At 43.9% G+C, this 22,550-nt stretch overlaps 2 protein-coding genes across 5 annotated transcripts in view; both read right to left on the bottom strand.

The window, feature by feature from the left end:
- Positions 1-9,862, bottom strand: part of LOC138789058 (flavin-containing monooxygenase 5-like) — a 30,164-nt gene extending 20,302 nt beyond the window's left edge. For 2 of the 4 annotated variants that reach the window (XM_069967590.1, XM_069967593.1), the window contains exons 1-3: positions 9,800-9,862; positions 465-605; positions 151-339 (exon numbers count right to left, since the gene is read on the bottom strand). In XM_069967590.1, the coding sequence (XP_069823691.1) occupies positions 151-339; positions 465-596 (321 nt within the window). In that variant the 5' untranslated portion in view covers positions 597-605; positions 9,800-9,862. Of the gene's footprint in view, positions 1-150; positions 340-464; positions 606-4,633; positions 4,654-5,841; positions 5,904-9,799 lie in introns of those variants that run through there. The other 2 variants (XM_069967591.1, XM_069967592.1) reach the window with 2 other exon arrangements.
- Positions 9,863-11,212: 1,350 nt separating this feature from the next.
- The window catches only part of LOC138789056 (flavin-containing monooxygenase 5-like), a 115,568-nt gene continuing 104,230 nt past the window's right edge, over positions 11,213-22,550 (bottom strand). The window contains exons 6-9 of the mRNA XM_069967589.1: positions 20,501-20,697; positions 17,004-17,359; positions 16,842-16,914; positions 11,213-12,688 (exon numbers count right to left, since the gene is read on the bottom strand). Coding sequence (XP_069823690.1) covers positions 12,343-12,688; positions 16,842-16,914; positions 17,004-17,359; positions 20,501-20,697 — 972 coding nt within the window. The 3' untranslated portion in view covers positions 11,213-12,342. The remainder of the gene's footprint in view (positions 12,689-16,841; positions 16,915-17,003; positions 17,360-20,500; positions 20,698-22,550) is intronic.

Below are 22,550 nucleotides of genomic sequence, written 5' to 3'. Positions count from 1 at the left end.
CCATTGACTTCAATGCATCTCATTGCAGTATGAAAAGAACGTCTAAAACAGTATGTTGTGTGAACATAGCCTTGTCCTGAAACGGCCGGCATCCTTACTTAGCGCCAAAGCCAAAACAGTTCCATTAGTTTAGCCCACCAATAACTTTACCTTAAACTGGATATACTGAACCAGCTGGAAATGTTCGGCGTAGAGTCTGAAATACTGCATAATCTTAGAATTATGCATATAATTTGGGTAATCGTCCGGGATAGGGAAATCGCTGTAGCACATCATCTCCTTGGAAGTGTTAATAATGACAGATTTGTAGATACTCGCTCTTCCCGCCTCCGGGTTCTCCTGAAATACATAGGGATTGGAGAGGTGAATATATATATATATATATATATATATATATATATATATATATACAGTATGCAGGTGGACTGAGATAACAAGAGAGTAAAATAACATTAATAACTAACATCGAATCTCCATAGTCCACCGATGTCCCCGGTTCTCTCATAGCAGGTGGGCTCCAAACCTTCCTCCAGGCAACTCTTAATAGCGACCAGACCGCTGGTCCCGGCTCCTATCACAGCGACTTTTTTCCCCATGGTGATGACCTACGAAATAAAGAGAACAAAGATGAAGAGTGTTTAAAGGGAATGGATCATCAGAAAATAAATAATGTTTTTATATTTAAAAATATTTTTAAAGAATTTTTGGTGACATTTTTTCTAATTTCCCATTTTTCTATCTATATTATATAATAATCCTGATATCTTGCAGTTTTCATTCTCACCACTGGGGCTAAAACTGAGCTGAGACTTCCTGTTGTGTCTGTGGTGATAAGAGGAGGCTGCTGTAAAGTGATCTGTACAGCATTGCAGCGTCAGTAGATAGAGGAGGCAATAGCAGCTCCCTGTGGAATGACCTCTTCACAGGTCACAGAGAGCGCTCAGTAATGTTTCACATTCATCTCAAGGGGACAGTGTTTGCCTATTGTTGTCTATATCCATGAGTCGCGCTGTAAAGCATGTCACTAAATGCTGTTAAGAACAGCCCAGGTAAGATGGCCGCCCCCCATAATAATGTACAAAAAATTTAAAAAAAAATTACAGTCAGAAAATATAAACAGTGTAGCATAAAAGGAAAAGTTTTAGAAAATGTAGGTTACACATTCCCACGTTAAAGTGTTGCCAAAATGTTCCAGATTTAGGAGAGTGAGTAAAAGATTTGCCTACAGTATGGGAACCATTCAGTGGACTTTACAATTGTGTCAGGACACAAAGGTCACCCGCTCGGCGGCCTGGTGCTGCAAGTGTCTCGTCAGGGGGCCTGGTGCATTACAGGATCGGGCACCGGGCCACCTGATGCAGCAGTAGCTACGGCGGTAGTTCCACCACTGTGAATAGCCCAATATAAATCAATGTATTCTAAGCTGAACCGCAATTACGGACAACCTTACGGGCTGTGTGAATAAGGCCTTAGTCTCACAACTGTCAGAGTCAGGTTCCCAGTATATGTATTCTGTACCAAACTTCTATAGAGCTGCCCAGACACAGATTACATCACATTCTATACATATATAATAACATATTACATCACATTCTATACATATCTATATCATAAAAATCAAAGTCTGTCTGTCTGTCCCAAATAGACTTCCAAACGCCTGAACCGTTTGACCCCAAATTTGGCACACAGATACATTGGGTGCCCGGGAAGGTTTTAGCGAAGGCCCTGTCCCCGCCAGATGTACAGGAGAGGAGGGGGAGGGGGAAGAGCGGCGCCCCATAGAGATGAATTGGAAAATCTCCTCACTGCAAACACAGGTGATATAATTAGCTGCAGCAGACACGGCAGTTGGAGCCTTAGCAACCAATAGGATTACTGCTGTCATCCTCACAGGGAGCAATGGTTGCTAGGGAAGCTGCCTCACAACATCCACAGTAATAACTGGTAGACCCCCTACTCCATCTATACAGTACAGGTATACAGGACCCCCTACTCCATCTATACAGTACATGTATACAGGACCCCCCTACTCCATCTATACAGTACAGGTATACAGGACCCCCTACTCCATCTATACAGTACATGTATATACAGGACCCCCTACTCCATCTATACAGTACATGTATATACAGGACCCCCTACTCCATCTATACAGTACATGTATACAGGACCCCCTACTCCATCTATACAGTACATGTATATACAGGACCCCCTACTCCATCTATACAGTACATGTATACAGGGCCCCCTACTCCATCTATACAGTACATGTATATACAGGACCTCCTACTCCATCTATACAGTACATGTATACAGGACCCCCTACTCCATCTATACAGTACATGTATACAGGACCCCCTACTCCATCTATACAGTACAGGTATATACAGGACCCCCTACTCCATCTATACAGTACAAGTATATACAGGACCCCCTACTCCATTTATACAGTACATGTATACACAGGGCACTACTGGGTAACACTGCCACACCAGACCTGACCAATACCGCCATACTGTGCTGGATAACACTGTCATACCAGACCTGACCAATACCGACATACTGTGCTGGATAACACTGTCATAACACGCCTGACCAATACTGCCACACTGTGACTGGGTAACACCTCCATACCAGACCTGACCAATACCGCCATACTGTGACTGGATAACACTGCCATACCAGACCTGACCAATACCGCCACACTGTGACTGGATAACACCGCTATACCAGACCTGACCAACACCGCCACACCAGACCTGACCAATACCGCCATACTGTGACTGGGTAACACTGCCACACGAGACCTGACCAATACCGCCATACTGTGCTGGATAACACTGTCATAACACGCTTGACCAATACCGCCACACTGTGACTGGGTAACACCTCCATACCAGACCTGACCAATACCGCCATACTGTGACTGGATAACACTGCCATACCAGACCTGACCAATACCGCCATACTGTGACTGGATAACACTGCCATACCAGACCTGACCAATACCGCCATACTGTGACTGGATAACACTGCCATACCAGACCTGACCAATACCGCCATACTGTGACTGGGTAACACTGCAACACCAGACCTGACCAATACCGCCATACTGTGCTGGATAACACTGTCATATCAGACCTGACCAATACCGCCATACTGTGACTGGATAACACTGCCATACCAGACCTGACCAATACCGCCATACTGTGACTCGATAACACCGCTATAACAGACGTGACCAATACCACCATAACGTGACTGGATAACACTGCCACACCAGACCTGACCAATACTACCATACTGTGACTGGATAACACTGTCATAACACACCTGACCAATACCACCATACTATGACTGAAAAAAACTGCTATACCAGACCTGACCAATACCGCCATACTGTGACTGGATAACACTGCCATACCAGACCTGACAAATACTGCCATACTGTGACTGGATAACACTGCCATACCACACCTGACCAATACCGCCATACTGTGATTGGATAACACCACTATAAGAGACCTGACCAATACCGCCACACTGTGACTGGAGAACACCGCCATACCAGACCTGACCAATACCACCATACTGTGACTGGATAACACCGCCATACCACACCTGACCAATACCGCCATACTGTGACTGGGTAACACCGCCACACCATACCAGACCTGACTAATACCGCCATACTGTGACTGGATAACACCGCTATACCAGACCTGACCAATACCGCCACACTGTGACTGGAGAACACCGCCATACTAGACCTGACCAATACCACATACTGTGACTGGATAACACCGCCATACCACACCTGACCAATACCGCCATACTGTGACTGGATAACACCGCTATACCAGACCAATACCGCCATACCCCCCTGGAAAAGTCTGAAAGGTAGGGTACTGCCCCTCTGCAAGGTGCTACCCTACGCACCAGACCATGGGTGCCTAATGGTAAATACGACCCTGCAGGTATACAGGACACTGACACTTTATACCCGGGCAGCGCCGGGTACATTTTCTAGTATAATAACATATTACATCACATTCTATACATAATGACATAACACCAAAGCCAAACATGAATTTCACCGAGCCATCAGCTAAACCAATGTTAACGTATCATGATAAACTATAAAGACTTCTGCGTTCTGAACCGAGATTCCCCCTCCCCCAACCTATAAGTATGCATGAAGCACAATGTAGCAGCCTGCACAATGACATTATACATCTGCCCCGTGGTGCTATATGTGCTATTACATAAGGCGTAATGTGTAGATAAATTTACCCTGTGTTATCTAAACATTTATACAACGCAAACACAGCGTATTCAATAAGACTAAGGGCATTGTACACTATCCCACCAGGCACTGTGTATATAGTGTATGCCATCTCACCAGACTCTGTATATATACTGTATGCCATCTCACCGGACTCTGTATATATACTGTATGCCATCTCACCGGGCACTGTATATATACTGTATGCTATCTCACCAGACTCTGTATATATACTGTATGCCATCTCACCAGGCTCTGTATATATAATATATGCCATCTCACCAGACTCTGTATATATATTGTATGCCATCTCACCGGACGCTGTATATATAATATATGCCATCTCACCGGACTCTGTATATATAATATATGCCATCTCACCAGACACTGTATATATAATATATGCCATCTCACCGGACTCTGTATATATATTGTATGCCATCTCACCGGACGCTGTATATATAATATATGCCATCTCACCGGACTCTGTATATATAATATATGCCATCTCACCGGACTCTGTATATATGCTGTATGCCATCTCACCGGACTCTGTATATATATTGTATGCCATCTAACCGGACTCTATATATACTGTATGCCATCTCACCGGACGCTGTATATATACTGTATGCCATATTACCGGACTCTGTATATATAGTGTATGCCATCTCACCGGACTCTGTATATATAATATATGCTATCTCACCGGACTCTGTATATATACTGTATGCTATCTCACCGGGCTCTGTATATACAGTATATTGTATGCCATCTCACCGGACGCTGTATATATACTGTATGCTATCTCACCAGACACTGTATATATACTGTATGCCATCTCACCAGGCTCTGTTTATATAATATATGCCATCTCACCAGGCTCTGTATATATATTGTATGCCATCTCACTGGACTCTGTATATATAATATATGCTATCTCACCAGGCTCTGTATATATATTGTATGCCAACTCACCGGACTCTGTATATATATTGTATGCCATCTCACTGGACTCTGTATATATAATATATGCCATCTCACCAGACACTGTATATATAATATATGCCATTTTACCAGACGCTGTATATATAATATATGCCATCTCACTGGACTCTGTATATATAATATATGCCATCTCACCGGGCTCTATATATATAGTGTATGCCATATTACCGGACGCTGTATATATAATATATGCCATCTCACTGGGCACTGTATATATACTGTATGCCATCTCACCGGACTCTGTATATATATTGTATGCCATATTACCGGACTCTGTATATATAATATATGCCATCTCACCGGACGCTGTATATATAATATATGCCATCTCACCGGACGCTGTATATATAATATATGCCATCTCACCGGACGCTGTATATATAATATATGTCATCTCACTTGACACTGTGTATATATATATATATATATGTCATCTCACCAGACGCTGTATATATAATATATGCCATCTCACCGGACGCTGTATATATATATATATATATATATATATATATATAGTACGCCATCTCAGCGGACTCTGTACTACTTGCCTGGATCCAGTAGTGTCAGTCGCACAGCAGTCAGCTCTTCCTGCTCCTGTTGTGCTGTTCTTCCCTCTCTCCTTTAACCCTGTATATACACATTGCACTCCCAGTAATTATACACAGCGTGCACCCAGCCTCCAGCCATTAAACTGTTAAAAGAAAGTGACGAGCAAGAAGGGAGAGTGGCCTCCCCAATGACAGGCGGACACTGTACAGAGGGAACCTCCTCCTCCTGCTTCCCTCCATGCACAATAATAACCTTTTACATACAGAACAGTCATGCAAGTAACATAATAGCAATAAATATGAGTGTACTGAAGCTCACACAGTGGAGTTTGCACGTTTGCACTTTTCTCAGGACAGACTTAGTTCACCCTTGCCTTAGCTTAGATGATTAATATTACAGCCTCACTTTCTCCTTCTACCGTCTATTGTTTTATAGGTAGAATTATTACGGGAGAAAGTGAGTAAAATCAAAGTAAACTGTGCAAGAAATAATTACATAAAAGCATAGTGCAAATATACCGGGTTAATCATACAAACACCCTATAAAAAAAAAATAATAATAAATAAACGTAAACTGTACACACATAAAACAATTAAAAACATGAAGCTGATTGCCAAGGATCTACGTGATGCTACTTGTTGAGAAGTCCTGTTTAGGGCCCTATTACATGGGTCAATTATCGTAAGGAAAATCGTTATATGGCTGTAATTTAAACGATAATCGTCCTGTGTAATTTCAGGCAACGATCGAAAAAAAATCATTTGTGTGTCGTCAATCGTTGATTTAGATCTGACCCTAAAGTCATCGTTAATCGTTCAGTGTAATGCTACGTTTACACGGAACGATTATCGGGCGAATTTTCGCGATAACGATCGAATTCGAACGATAATCGTACGTGTAAACGCGGCGAACGATTGATAAATCGTTCATTTTGATCTTTTAACATGTTCTGAAATCGTCGTTCGTCGTTTGCAAAAAATTCGCCGATCGTTCCGTTTAAACAGTCGTTCACTGATTATACCTATGTGTGAGATAGGCTTAAGCGATCGCAAAACGAATTTTCTGTATGAGATATCGTTCCATCTAAACGCTGATCGTTATTTAAAAAAATCGTTACTTCAAAATCGTACGATCGGGCCAATAATCGCCTCGTGTCAACTTAGCATAAGGGTCCATTTACACGGAAAGATTATCTGACAGATTATATGCCAAAGATTTGAAGCCAAAGCCAGAAACAGACTATAAACAGGGAACAGGTCATAAAGGAAAGACTGAGATTCCTACTCTTTTCAAATCCATTCCTGGCTTTGGCTTTAAATCTTTGGCAGATAATCTGTCAGATAATCTTTCTGTTTAAATGGACCCTAATTCCAAATCGTTCCTACTTTTGCCGGGATCAGATGGAGTAAACGCTGTAACGATCGTAACTAACGACCATCGTTCTGTGTAATATGGTGAACAATTGCAGGTTAACGATAAACAATCTCGTTTGCAAACGTTTATCTTTAATCATTAGCAATTGCTTCGTCTAATAGGACCAAACGATTTTTAACGATTAACGATAAATTATCGCTAACAAGATTGTTTATCGTTAACCTGAAATTGTTCACTATATTACACAGAGCAATAGTCGTCACTACGATTGTTTACTTCATCTGATCCAAGGCAAAAAAAAAAGGAACGATTTAGAATAACACTGAACGATTAGCGACAATTTTAGGGTCAGATCTAAATCAACAATCAGCGACACACAAACGATTTTTCGGTCATTGACTGCAATTACACAAGACCATAATCGTTTAAATTCGAGCGATATAACGTTTTGCCTCCCCTTTGCCAGGTAACTACACCATTGCCTGCCCCTGTGCCAGTCACTACACTGATGTCTCCTCCTGTACCAGTCACTACACTGATGCCTCCTCCTATACCAGTCACTACACTGATGCCTCCTCCTCCTGTACCAGTCACTACACTGATGTCTCCCCCTGTACCAGTCACTACACTGATGCCTCCTCCTCCTGTACCAGTCACTACACTGATGTCTCCTCCTGTACCAGTCACTACACTGATGTCTCCCCCTGTACCAGTCACTACACTGATGTCTCCTCCTCCTGTACCAGTCACTACACTGATGTCTCCTCCTCCTGTACCAGTCACTACACTGATGTCTCCTCCTCCTGTACCAGTCACTACACTGATGCCTCCTCCTCCTGTACCAGTCACTACACTGATGTCTCCCCCTCCTGTACCAGTCACTACACTGATGTCTCCTCCTATACCAGTCACTACACTGATGCCTCCTGTACCAGTCACTACACTGATGTCTCCCCCTGTACCAGTCACTACACTGATGTCTCCCCCTGTACCAGTCACTACACTGATGTCTCCCCCTGTACCAGTCACTACACTGATGTCTCCTCCTCCTGTACCAGTCACTACACTGATGTCTCCCCCTGTACCAGTCACTACACTGATTCCTCCCCCTGTACCAGTCACTACACTGATGTCTCCCCCTGTGCCAGTCACTACACTGATGTCTCCCCCTGTACCAGTCACTACACTGATGTCTCCCCCTGTGCCAGTCACTACACTGATGTCTCCCCCTGTACCAGTCACTACACTGATGTCTCCTCCTGTACCAGTCACTACACTGATGTCTCCTCCCCCTGTACCAGTCACTACACTGATGTCCCCCCCTGTACCAGTCACTACACTGATGCCTCCTCCTGTACCAGTCACTACACTGATGTCTCCTCCTCCTGTACCAGTCACTACACTGATGTCTCCTCCTCCTGTACCAGTCACTACACTGATGCCTCCCCCTGTACCAGTCACTACACTGATGTCTCCTCCTCCTGTACCAGTCACTACACTGATGTCTCCTCCTGTACCAGTCACTACACTGATGTCTCCCCCTGTACCAGTCACTACACTGATGCCTCCTCCTGTACCAGTCACTACACTGATGCCTCCTCCTCCTGTACCAGTCACTACACTGATGCCTCCTCCTCCTGTACCAGTCACTACACTGATGTCTCCCCCTGTACCAGTCACTACACTGATGCCTCCTCCTGTACCAGTCACTACACTGATGTCTCCTCCTCCTGTACCAGTCACTACACTGATACCTCCCTGTACCAGTCACTACACTGATGTCTCATCCCCCTGTACCAGTCACTACACTGATGTCTCCCTCTGTACCAGTCACTACACTGATGCCTCCTCCTGTACCAGTCACTACACTGATGCCTCCTCCTCCTGTACCAGTCACTACACTGATGTCTCCCCCTGTACCAGTAACTACACTGATGTCTCCTCCTCCTGTACCAGTCACTACACTGATGTCTCCTCCTGTACCAGTCACTACACTGATGTCTCCTCCTGTACCAGTCACTACACTGATGTCTCCCCCTGTACCAGTCACTTCACTAATATGATCTTGGAGTTTGAACTGAGTTTCAAACCCCACCCAATCTGGAGACAAGAGCGGGGCAAAAGTGGCCATGTTTTTGTAGGGCTGGATAACCCCTTTAAGGATTGAGTATTGCGCTGGATCTTCCATGCAGGAGATGCACAGCCGATAAATCGTGCATTTAGCGAACAAGCGAGCTGATCCAAAGATTATTCTGATCGTCATTGGAGTCGGGAAGGAAATTTATCCCTGTGATGGGGCAATTGTCGTCTGTCTCATAGGGGTTCCCTGGATCAACACAGTAGATTTTCTCTAGGACTCTTGTCTTCTTTCGACCTTACAATGTTACTATGAGTTTGCACATTCATTGGTTAATCGATGGCCGTATTACACAGAATGATAATCCCCCATATAATCCCTTACACCAGCTTCCTACTCCCGTGTCCAAGACTTTTTTCATGCTCTACCAGTTGTCCTATAACACTCCATTTTCAGGTGTATATCTACAAAGTAGCTGAGCTAGAAATATACTGCACCTTACTTACCTGCCGTTGCCGATTGCCTGCCCGGTATGGAGTACTGTACTTACTCTACAATGATCAGAGACTTAAATAGAGTCAAACTTTCTACTGTGTAAAGTCCAACACAAACAACTCTCCCTGGCTGAGATTATAGGGCGTTATCTGTGTCAGGATATCATACAAGCCATTTGTAAGATTGCCTGTGAACCCACTTATCAACCCTACAGCTTGTGGGGCCGGAATAGTAGGACTTCAGCATTCCCGATCACCAGGAGACGGGGAAAACATCGTCCCTGTGTATTATTACCTTTATGTAATCACTGAGGAGCGTGGACGAGAAGGGACTATACGTCCGATCACTAAGAACTTGTTTGGAGTTAATCTCTGCCTGTAGTTTTATTGTATGTAGATTTTTGACGTTTGGGTTCTCAGGAAGATAAGCCGCTGCCATAGGACTCTAGCAGCAGCTTATCTCCCCCCTTTAAAGGGGTATTCTCATCACCTAAATTTTTGTCAGATGACAGGGAATGCAGAATAAAGCAATTTTGCAAATGTTTTGCATTAGCAAAATTGCTTTCTTTTGTAATTTGGCCCTATTCTCTCCTTGTAGTGTTGATAGCCTAGGTTCCCGACCACTGCTCTCTGTTCTAATAGCAGTGGCCGGGCTGTGATGTCAGTGGCCAAAATCCTTGGGAGCGCTAAGTGTAGATTTTTACTCCCTCTCCTCCCCCCTCTGAGGTCACACATGTCTCCAAGGCAAAGATTGTCCCCGAAGACTTGTGTAACCTCATTGGGAGATACAGCAAAGCCGAGCTAATTCAGCTGTGTCCCGTCCTCGCTTCTCTTGTGCCCGCCCCTGCACCAATCCAGGAAGCGAGAGGGTGATGCAGCGGTGCTGGGAAAATTCCTTTAAGAATATGAAAATACTCAGCCAAGTTGACTATTCATACATATAAGGGGACTGGTGGAGCCAGGGGGGTAGCTAAACGTTCACAGGCCGTGCTAGATAAGCTGCCACAAGAAGTCAGGCTGAGATCATAATAAGCAATCGTTTAACTTTTTTTTAAAGGTACAGATCATAATAAGCAATCATGTGACTTTTTTTTTAAAGGTGAAATTTAGAGGTGAAAATCTTATTGTACAATTTATTTTATTGTACAATTTAATTTCCCAACATACTTTGTATATGGAAATTTCCAGTATACCTTCTATGTCCGAGGACATGTCAGAGCTTATATTGCTTTTATCCAGGGATGGGGAACATTCGGCCCTCCAGCTGTTGCAAAACTACAATTCCCATCATGCCTGGACAGCCAAAGCTTCGCTTTGGTTATCCAGGCATGATGGGAATTGTAGTTTTGCAACAACTGGAGGGCCGAAGGTTCCCCATCCCTGTTTTAATCGATTGCTGTCATTATAAAATAAAAAAATTAAATAAACTTTTTAAAAAATGTTTATTGAACATCAATAGAGTAAAAGCAGCAGAGCACAATGAAGGACATTGAATCCAGGGCAGGAAAGTCTATAATGGAAGCCAGGCTCCCCATAGAGATGTCCCATCTGCACACACTGCTGTATAGAACAACCTTTACCGCTCAAAATGAACAGGAACAAAGGAAAATTAGGAGGACGTGAAAAGGAGGGTAAGGGTTGGGAAAGTGGGGCAAAAAAAGTCTGTCATGGAAAAAAAAAAAAAAAACAACTTTTGATATGTCATAAAAGCCGAGACAGGACAAGGCCTGAGCTTAGCGCTCTCTCTCCCGACTCCACGTCATGTGTCTGTTTCATAATGTAATCCTGTGGCATCATTTCACCCACATCCACAGACCAGGAAGAGAAGTACGAGTACGAGAAGTGATCGGTCAGGGTGGGAACCTGAACTCAGAACCTGACTGACCCATTAAACGTTAATTATATTGACAGGTGCGCTTAAAGGGTTTTAAGATTTTGACAGAAGTTAATGTGAAGCTAAAATATAAGAATTTAAAGGGGTATTCCCTGCAAGTTTTTGTACATGGGGGAGATTTGTAGAGCTGTCTTATAGTAAGGTTCTCTTTGTTGCCTTTAGCAACCAATCACAGCTCAGCTTTCATTTTACCTTCTTACAGTAAGGTTCTCTTTGTTGCCCATAGAAACCAATCACAGCTCCCATAGCAACCAATCACAGCTCAGCCTTAATTTCTCATTGCTCTGGTAAAATGAAAGCTCAACTATGATTGGTTGCTATGGGCAACAAAGAGAATCTTACTAAAAGACTGCGCCATAAATCCCTTTAATTCCAGTCTAGCTCCTCTTCTTTATTTCCATCTCAGGTAATGAATGTTGCCGGGATTACAAACCAGGCCGGTGAGCCGTACCGCCATTCCAATTCACTTTTGCAGTTTCCGTAATCCCGGTCGTCTCTGCCCATGACATTTGGGTGGGATGGGATTGGAGGCCGCCATTGTATAGATAAATGTGGGTCCCGGGGACTTATTACTATGGATATACCATGAGTTGCAGGAGATGGGAATACCCCTTTAATGCTGAGGTGAATTTGCGCCCCCTAGATGAAAACGTTATTATAACTACATACAGATATACAAAGCAGCAAAAAGAATCAGAATGCCAAAGATCTTAATAATGAATGTGAAGGAGCCCTGAGAACCGTCGTCTCTCATGCTTCGCGTCTTCATGGGCTTGATGACGCGTTCGTGCTGGGTTAAGATGGCTTTCTTCGCGTCCTTCCACTGTCCAGGTCCGCACAGGCGATACTGGTACGGGGAGCAGGGGCCGAAGAACACCTCCCAGGCCAGCTTGGGGTCCGTCAGAAACAACTTCTTCAGATTCGGCCTGCAGCCTATCTCTACTGCTACTTCATCCATGTAACTCACGTAGTCCACTTGTATGGTGTGACGCTCGCTCTCCACATATCTGTATAAGAACACATAGCGATCCTTAGTAGGATACAGTACAAGCTATGTACATACAAAAAATGTAACCCTATTATACAGAGGACACATTTAGAAAACGTGAAACCAAGAAGATCTCAGGGTTTCATATGTGACTTCAGGGCAATAGACGTGCATTTCATTCTGACTAAATCGAATCTGGTGGTTGGTTGTAACAAATTAGTTTCTGGAAATTCACTAATCTCTTTATATACACTATTACTTTTACATGCAATACATTTTATAAAATTACAAAAAATGACCACTCAATGTTCCCCTAATTAAGAGCAATAAAGGAATTGGAAGCGAAGCTGCTTATGAAAAATATAATGATTAGGATTCATTTCATAATAACAACGGAGGGGTCTCCCATAATCACAACTTAGCACTTAGGGCCCCATTATATGGAGCGATAATTGGCTGAAGAAGGCCAATACGGCCCGTTATCACTCTGTGTAATAGAGATTTCTTTAGGTCTAGATCTAAAATCATTGGGCGTTGGGCTTGCATTGCTACGTGTAATAGCTATGTGTAATAGCAATCCGCAGCCGAAGCCTGATACCACCTTCCCAGTGTCCTCGGGTCTTCCCTGGTCTCTGCACCTCTGTCTTCTGTTCCCGTCTGGTCCGGTCTCTGCACTGACAGGCCGCTCAAGACTGCGGACAGTGATTGGCTGAGCACCCTGTCAGTGCAGAGACCAGACGGGAACAGAATACAGAGCTGCAGAGACCAGGGAAGGCCCAAGGACACGGGGGGGGGGGGGGGGGGGGACGTGGTAGGTAAGGTAAGTACTGTAAATACTTTATTGTTTTACACTAAAGGCAAGGGCTGCACGGAGATTGCGAACGATGTCCCTGCAGCCCTTGCTGCCCGATAGTCGGCCCGTGTAATTGCTTAGTAAACAAGTGCTCGTTTACCCTTTATGATCGGGCCGTCTAATAGGACCTTTTAGAAAACTGTGTGTGAACTGTTGTGTTTTTAATCCACTCCTGGTTTTGGTTGCTATGAGGACCGGACATGAGGACCAAATACTGCCTGAAATATACTGTGTGTGAACCCAGCCTTAGGCTTTGTTCACACGTTGTATGAGACCCGGCCGGGGTCACGGAACGGCCGGTCTCTGGCCGGATCATCTTGGCTGGATCATCTTTCCGACCGTGGAGCTCTGATGCGGGCGCATCAGCGTGCGCCCGCATCAGAGCTTCCCACAGTCCACAGTGAACTGTGTGAACTGACAGGTCCTTTTGCGGCCGGAATTCACTGAATTCCGGCCGCAGAAAACTGACCTGTCATTTTTTTCCGGCGGCGAATGGGATCCCGGCCGGAGCGTATACGATGTGTGTACGCTCCGGCCGGGATCCCATTGCAAATAAGGAATTGTTCCATACTGCAAAACTACGGCCGTAGTTTTACTTTGTGTGAACATAGCCTTAAACCTTATACAAATTAAGATAGCTGAGCCCTGTGGTATGGGATTCGGGTTGGATTTTCCAAAAAGTCCGAGTCCGATTGAATCCGGATTTTTGGAAGTCCGTTCCAAATTTTTTTTTCTTGCTTTCTAAAATGGCAGCCCCCATTTTAGAAAGCAGGAAGTGTTCAGGCAGGAAAAGCGCTTTCCCATGATGCCCGGAACACATCCAATCAGCAGGGATGTTACATTAGCCCACCCCCTGTGACGTTAGTATTGCTTTAAGAGGAGCGGTCACATGACCGCATGAGGCAGTGTGCTGAGAGAGAGAGGAATGAGACTGTTACCACTGGCCTCCAATGACTACTGCTGCTCCTTCACTGCATTTGTGACCTTTTTCCTGCATAGACCCTGTAAAGGTGAGTTTCCTGCATAGACCCTGTATTGGTGAATTTCCTGCATAGACCCTGTAATGGTGAGTTTCCTGCATAGACCCTGTAATGGTGAGTTTCCTGCATAGACCCTGTAATGGTGAATTTCCTGCATAGACCCTGTAATGGTGAGTTTCCTGCATAGACCCTGTAATGGTGAGTTTCCTGCATAGACCCTGTAATGGTGAATTTCCTGCATAGACCCTGTAATGGTGAGTTTCCTGCATAGACCCTGTAATGGTGAATTTCCTGCATAGACCCTGTACTGGTGAATATTGAAGTCTAAAAAAAAAATTTGAGAGCCCTAAATTCAACCAAATACACTACCCCCGTATCATATAGATGCTTTAACCCCTTAAGGTCAAAGCCTATTTTCGTTTTTGCGCTTTTGCTTATTCCATTTTAAGTTTAAAAGTCCATAGCGCTTGCATTTTTTCACCTAGAGACGTATATGAGCGCTTATTTCTTGCGAAACCAATTGTACTTTGCAATTACAGGCATAATTTTTCCATAACATATGCTGCAAAACCGGAAAAAAATCATTTGCGCTGTCAAATTGAAAAAAAAACGAATTTGTTTTGATTTCGGGGAGTTTTGCATTTACGCCGTCCGTCCTATGGTAAAACTGACTTGTTATGCATGTTCCTCAAGTCGTTACGATTACTATGATATATAACATGTATAACTTTTATTGTATCTGATGGCCTGTAAAAAATTCAAACCATTGTTAACAAATATACGTTCCTTAAAATCGCTCCATTCCCAGGCTTATAGCGCTTTTATCCTTTGGTCTATGGGGCTGTGTGAGGTGTCAGTTTTTGCGCCATGATGTGTTCTTTCTATCGGTACCTTGATTGCGCATATACGACTTTTTGATCGTTTTTTATTACATTTTTTTTGGATTTGATGCGACCAAAAATGCGCAATTTTGCACTTTGGAATTTTTTGCGCTGACGCCGTTTACCGTGCGAGATCAGGAATGTGATTAATTAATAGTTCGGGCGATTACGCGCGCGGCGATACTAAATATGTTTATTTATTTATATTTATAAAATTGGAAAAGGGGGGTGATTTGGACTTTTATTAGGGGAGGGGATTTTTTATTAATAAAAACACTTTTTTACTTTTTTTTTTTACTGTAACTAGAAGCCCCCCTGGGGGACTTGTATATAGACAGCACTGATCTCTCATAGAGATCAATGCTGTGTATATACACAGCAAAGATCCATGAGATCGGTCATAGATTACTATGGCCTGCTGCAGGCCATAGCAATCTATTGCCGAGCCGGGATCAGCGTCATTCCGACGCTGAGGCCCGGCACGGGCAGAAGAACGGATCTCCCCCCCGCGATCGCATCGCGGGGGGGAGATCCGTCCCACTAGACACCAGGGATGTGTTTACCTAAGCCTCTAAGTGCAGCTGTCAGGTTTGACAGCTGCACTTAGAGGCTTAATTAGAGGCACTGCCCGGCTGCACGTGTCAGCCGGGATCAGCGCCGTTCAGAGCGCGGTCCCGGCGGGACCCCGCTCTGAACACCCCGAGCGGCACCATGACGTATCAGATACGTCATGGGTCGCTAAGGGGTTAAACTATGAAATCCGAAAAAATCTGAAATTCGGTCGAACCGAACTTTTAAAAAAAATCCGGAAGTCCGGTCGGAACGAACTTTTGAAAAGTTCGCTCATCTCTACTTATTACCTGCGAACAATTTGCAAACGATCAACGATAAAAATAGGTCCAAATTCTATTAAACAACCAACGATTTCTCATTGGTCGTTTAATCGTTGTCTGCTATTACACTAAACGATTATCATTCAAATCCGAACGATTTAACGATTTTTCGATAATCGTTCCGTGTAATACCACCCTAACCTGCTGATAGCCCCCTATATTGCCGGGGACACTGAGGAGGAAGGTATGTCTCTTACCCACCTCCTCGGCACCAGTCCTGCGCTGTTAGTCGAGGTAAACTCTGTTCCGGAGCACCCTTAGGAGCGCTGCCGCGTCATTAGAAGATTAGAGGTGTCACCATTAGAAGGGGTGGGTCAGATGAAGTGGCAGGGCTCCTTAGGGTGCTACGGAGTGGAGTTTACCCCGACTAACAGCGTGGGACTGGCACCGAGGAGGAAGGTAAGAGACATACCTCGGGGGGCAACATACTATATGGGGCTATCAGCAGCTTAGATTTGTCTAACCTGCTGATAGTTCCCCTTTAATCATGTATATAGGTGATACCTTTTCACTACAGGAATACCCCCTTTAAATATGAACAAAATTTTTACTTAAGAGTGCCAACCTCTTCTGCATGTCCTCTCTTCTCTTCATGATCTCCGCCTTCATTTCACTCATAGATGGCAACTTACAAATACCTAGGAACACATTATAAACTGAGTCAGCAAGGATAATAAGTGGTGCACCTGCTTACTAACATGGTGGAAGCAGCTACGGAACTTATTACCTTTAAAGACTCTGGTTGCCCAGCGAGCCTGAATCTCAGACATGGGCATTATGGCCCCGATTGGTTGGATGTAGCCGAGGAAGGCCACGGTGGATTTTTCCAAATGTGGCAGAAACATCATCTTGTACAAGGGGACTTGGTTTTTTTCTACTTTTATGACGGATTCATCGAAAAAAGGAAAAAAAAATTTGTATCCTGTGGCAAAAATCACGACATCGATGTCTTTCTCCACCGTCCCATCTTCAAATTCGACGTCCGTCTCCAGAAAGCGCTTAATGTTGGTCTTCATCAGCACTTTGCCAGAGATAATGCGATTGGGGAGATCATCGCTGACCGTAGGGTGTTGGCTGAGAAACCTGCAGAGATAAAGAGCAGAGACATTACTAGTTATTTGTAGATTTAATTGGTTTTCAAGAAACACGATATGGACCTGAGGTTTTGACAAAATGCAAATTATTCTTCTAGATTAGGGATGGGGAACCTTCGGCCCTCCAACTTCCATCATGCCTGGACAGCAAACTCCCTGTAGTTGGAGGGACGAAGGTTTTCCCATCCCTGCTGTAGAGAAATGACTAATGGCTCCAATTAACAGGAACCTGTCATATGTTAGGGTATGTGCACACTAAGCAATTCTCGAGGAATTGTAGCTGAAAGATTTCTGCTTAAAATTCCTTGTCTATTCTGCTCTGAAAGAATTCAAGCGGAAATTGAGCGGAATTCAAGCGGAAATCGAGCGGATTTCAAGCGGAATTTCAAGTCCCATTGACTTCTATAGGATTCCTCTAGCGGAATCTGCCCAAATAAGTGGCATGTAAATTTTTGGGGCGGATTCCACGCGGAATTCCGGGCGGAAATTTACTCTGTGTGCATGGGCAGTCGGAAATCCCATTGTTCTCTATGGAAGGAGCAATGTTGCATTTACACAGGCGGAATTTTGTGCGGATTCCGCCCGCTTCTTGCAGCGGAATTCGGGCGGAATTACGCGAGAATTGCTCAGTGTGCACATACCCTTATAGAGTAAGAAAAGCTGAGCAGATTGATACATGGTTATATGGGAAAATTTCCAGGATACCTTTATTCAATTAAATCTCTGCTCATTCTGGATTAAATAGTCAAGAGGGCAGTCCTATTATTGACTTTAAAAAGAAAGCTGTCACTAGGTTTATGGTGCGTAAAATGAGGGCAGCATAAACTAGTGACAGAAATATTAAATAGATCAGTGTATTACTGACATTCTGCTCAGCCGTTCTCCTAATATGCAGGAGAATAGGATTTGTGCCACACCCCTTCCCCGCCCTCCAGCTGATGATTGGCAGTTGACTGGATATACACAGCATGGAGAGATAACTGCCAATCAGCAGCTGGTGGGCGGAGTTTCTGCTTCTCATGAATATCCAGGACTACTGTGCTCACGCACATAATGGAGAGGACTACTTATTGTCCTTGTTATTCAGGAGGAGATCTCTGGATCAGCTGCACAGAATAATGTAAGTGATCCATCATTCTGTTCAGCTTCTCTGTCACTAGTTTATGATACCTTAAGATAGGGCGGCATACACTTACTGGCTATGTTCACACAACGTTTTTTCAGATCCATTTAAAATGACGTCCGTTATTTTGAGTCTAGCCTCCCCTTAGTGCAATGACTGGTGTTTGTACATTATACTAGTTTGGTTACTAATTGGCTGTTGGATGCGGCTTAATTGAAAAGTCCAATGAATTTAATAGTAAAAACGGAGAAAGATCGGTGACAAAAGAAAAACTGTGTGTGAACTACTAAAAAAAAGGTCAGCTGTTTGCAAAAGACGTCCGAAAATAATGATCATGATCATTATTTTGACGCCCGCGGCAAAAATGTCTGTTATTCAATACATTGAACATCTGTCTTCCTATTGACTTCAATGCATTGCCATTGTAGTCAGTTAATTCTCGGCAAAAACTGATGTTTTTTAAAATGTGAAAATCGGCCGCCTTTTCTCTATTGTTGACGTTGTGTGAACATAGCCCCTGACAGAGTCACTTTAAGGCTATGTTCACACTGCGTATGATTCCATCCGTAGTGCGAACTGCGAATATACGCACATAGTTTTGAGGTCGATGCGTTCGCTTGAAAGTATACGATATACGCCCGCACAATGCACACTACGTATGAGCTTACGACCGGATCGTATACGGCGCCGTGAAAAATGAACACGACCATTGTTTGAGGACGGAAATGTTGAAACTCACAGCCGTGGATTTCCATGCGGTCCCGTACGGAGTACTTATTTCTGTCAAATTGAACTTGATTTTTCGATCCAAAAGGTTCTGTGTGGTTTACGGGGCTGGGCGAAGATTTCCAAGTAAATGACCTGCCTCAGATCGCTTCGAAACAAGCTAGGGAAGCAGAACTGTACTAGGGGCGTATGTTCGCGTAGTTTCAGCCGCACATGTACGGCGGCATACGATCTACGGACAGAATCATACGCAGTGTGAACATAGCCTAAGAATGTACTGCAGTGTATTGTGCTGTCACCATGATCCTATTCCATCCTGCCTGTAAGAGATGCCCCCATCCATCTAATGGCTGAAGGCTCTTTTACATGGGTCGATAATTGAGCAAAAATAAGCTTTCCTGGGAGCGTTTATTCGTCAGGTAATTGGATATTTTGTGCAGCCATTAAAAAAGATTATCCAGGCTTAGAACAATATCACCCAGCACTCTTGTCCACCGTTTGGGTATGGGTTTTGCAGCTTAGTTGCATTCAAGTGAATGGTTGTAATACCAATCACAACCTGAGGATAGAGGTGGCGCTGTTTTGCAAGAAAGTAACAGTTTTTTCTGATCCTGGATAACCCCTTTAAATCATTACTATCAGTCACACATTGCACTACCGTATATAAGCAAGTGATGTGCAGCAGACAGTGATGTAACGGGCCACATGAATGAACCGGTCCAGCCACATGGTTGATCAAGACTTGTGCATAACTGAGATCCGCACACGTTATCTGCAGCCCAGCACCATTGCAGTTGCTGGAGTTATTTTATCCCAGCCATTGCATGCAGATGCCAACTATAATAATAGGATGGCACCATGTATGGAGTGAGCTCAGCTCCCGCGCCAGCTCCAAACTCCCCTCCCCAACATCTTTACATAGATGTACGTCCAATATCATAGAGGTAATACCAATGCCACCAATGATGCAAACCTTCCTGTATACTTTGGGCTGGTTCCATATCCTTCAATCTCAGCAACTGGCTGTAAAAAGACTCACAGGCTCATGCACAAAGTACAAGGATTCAATGCAGCACCTTATGCTTAAACTTACAAAAAGTGGCAGCTGTATCCAAAAAGAAGAACGGCAGATACATCATATGCTACGGTAGCAGGAATTGGTTACCAAAAACTTTACTTTTTTTGGTAACTTGCATCAGAATTGTGCATAGTTTATGTAGTAAATCCTTTCCCGTTGACTTCGCATTTTGATAGAACAAGAAAACCAACGATAGCGTTTACCTGTGTTTGGGTTTTAGACCAAAATTTTCATGATCCACTCTGGAGTTGACTTTTCTTTCCATGAAGCTGTTTGCAAGAAATGGGAAAGCATCCATCAGCAATGCGAAGAATCGTGTGAAAAGGACGATATCCAATGGGAGGCCATGATCAAAGACGCGATTCAGTAGCCACGATCCTCTCCTAGTGCTGAGAAAGACCTGAAAGAGAAGGAAACTAAGTAATACTGACCTCTTACGAGTATCTCATTATACCCTTAGCAGCCTTTCCCCGATATATACACCTGACAGCTATAATATTAAGACTAGTGTTGAGCGAACTTGTCGAACTGTTTGGATTCGGAGAAGTTGAATGCTGCCTTAAGGAGTCCTGGAAACATGCATACAACCATAAGGGTATCTATGCTCTCCTGGAAGCCATTGGGTGGCATCCAACATCTCCAGCCATCAGGAATCAAAAGCTGAGTGTTCAGGTTTGGAGAACGTTGCTGAACCCAGACAGTTCGGCAATTTTGCTCAACACTAATTAAGTGTGCAGCCGTGACGAAACAGCCGTCGCTTTGTATGTCCTCCCTCACCTGCTTGTCGTCCGGCTGGACTTTTACGTACCGAATACTACAATAAAGTTTGAAGAGAAGAACTGGTGAGTGCCGCAATTTCCTTCATTTCGTGAATAGACTGTAATCCATGAGCTGTTGCCTCAGACGCTGAGCACCACCATAGCTCTCATGAATTACTCCGGCTTCCCATGAGGACATTTTGGTGATAGTACTCCTGCCTCTACATGTGAATTGGGGAGTGCTGGCCCCTGTATTTCTCTATGCGATCGACTAATAAAGACCTATTATTGGCTAATATTGTGTACGTTTCTTGTGCTCTGATTTCTGGAGGTGTCCTGTGGTATCTGAAACCAACAAGTCACCAGCGGATCCTGTGTGGTGTGAGGTGCAGCATTCATGGATGGGACTTCTTTCTCCAAGATATTTCACAGATGATCAATCAAATTGAGATCAAGATTGATTTGAAGGCCAACAAAACAAGGAAATCACTGAGTTCAGGGTGATCAGTGGGAAAAAAAACAATCCGATGAAGTACTCACTCAAGAGTCTCCATTGATACATTGCCCGCTACAAATTTAAATATGCAAAAAAGGGGTCTGTAGAGCGTCAGTTGTGAGTCTCAAAACACGGGAATAGCCAGATATCCCTCCAGGGAAGGAATCCTGTTGTTAAGGGGTGCCTCCCAGTGAGGAGATCACCAAACCACCCTGATACATCGCCCTTAAGTCCCACTCGGTTGCAAGTATTGGAACATGCATAGGGAAATACCAGGGTGGCCCCTTTTGCGTCAAAGTCTAACTCACTTCCCATGTTTTGAGACTCGCACCTGAGGCTCCATGGATCCAATTTGAAGGCCAAGTCACCAACTTGCTCTTTGTCCTGGTGGCATGCAGAGTACAATATACCATGGCCAATAAGCAGTCAAGCAATGTGTTGCAAACACGTCAATGAGGCACATCAACTTTCCGACATATATCTTATAGGTTGTAAAGGACTCAACCAAGCCGTGTAACCATGACAAGGGGGAATCTTCTATGTTGTCATGGCTGATTCATTCAATACATTCAAGGGAGGTCTGGATGAAAAATATATTACAAGTTATGGGCACTAGATTACATGTGATAGGACGATGATCCAGTAGGACGAACTTTATAGACTCTCGTCTTTTTTCAACCTTATTAACTATGTAACTATGTTCTTATATATATGCTCTAATATTGTGTAATGGACAGCCTTCTATGTCATCGATGCAAGTCAGGGCAAGGCCACTTGGGTTGCAGGATTTGGTATGAACCTTGGATTGGGCCCAGTGAGGCGTGTAGGCGAACAGTAATTTGTGCTGTTACATAATATTATTTGGTTTGTAGGATGTGACAGTGTGAAACCCGTTGGCAACAGGCTAGAGATATCTGGCTATCCCGTGTTTTGAGACTCGTAACTGAGGCTCCACGGATCTCTTGTTTTGCATATTTAAATTTGGGGGGGCATCACTGG

Source organism: Dendropsophus ebraccatus, chromosome 4, assembly GCF_027789765.1.
Source record: "Dendropsophus ebraccatus isolate aDenEbr1 chromosome 4, aDenEbr1.pat, whole genome shotgun sequence".
NCBI classification, from domain to species: Eukaryota; Metazoa; Chordata; class Amphibia; order Anura; family Hylidae; genus Dendropsophus; species Dendropsophus ebraccatus.
The sequence above is the reverse complement of the archived record's forward strand: the minus strand, read 5'-3'. Positions and strand labels throughout refer to the sequence as shown.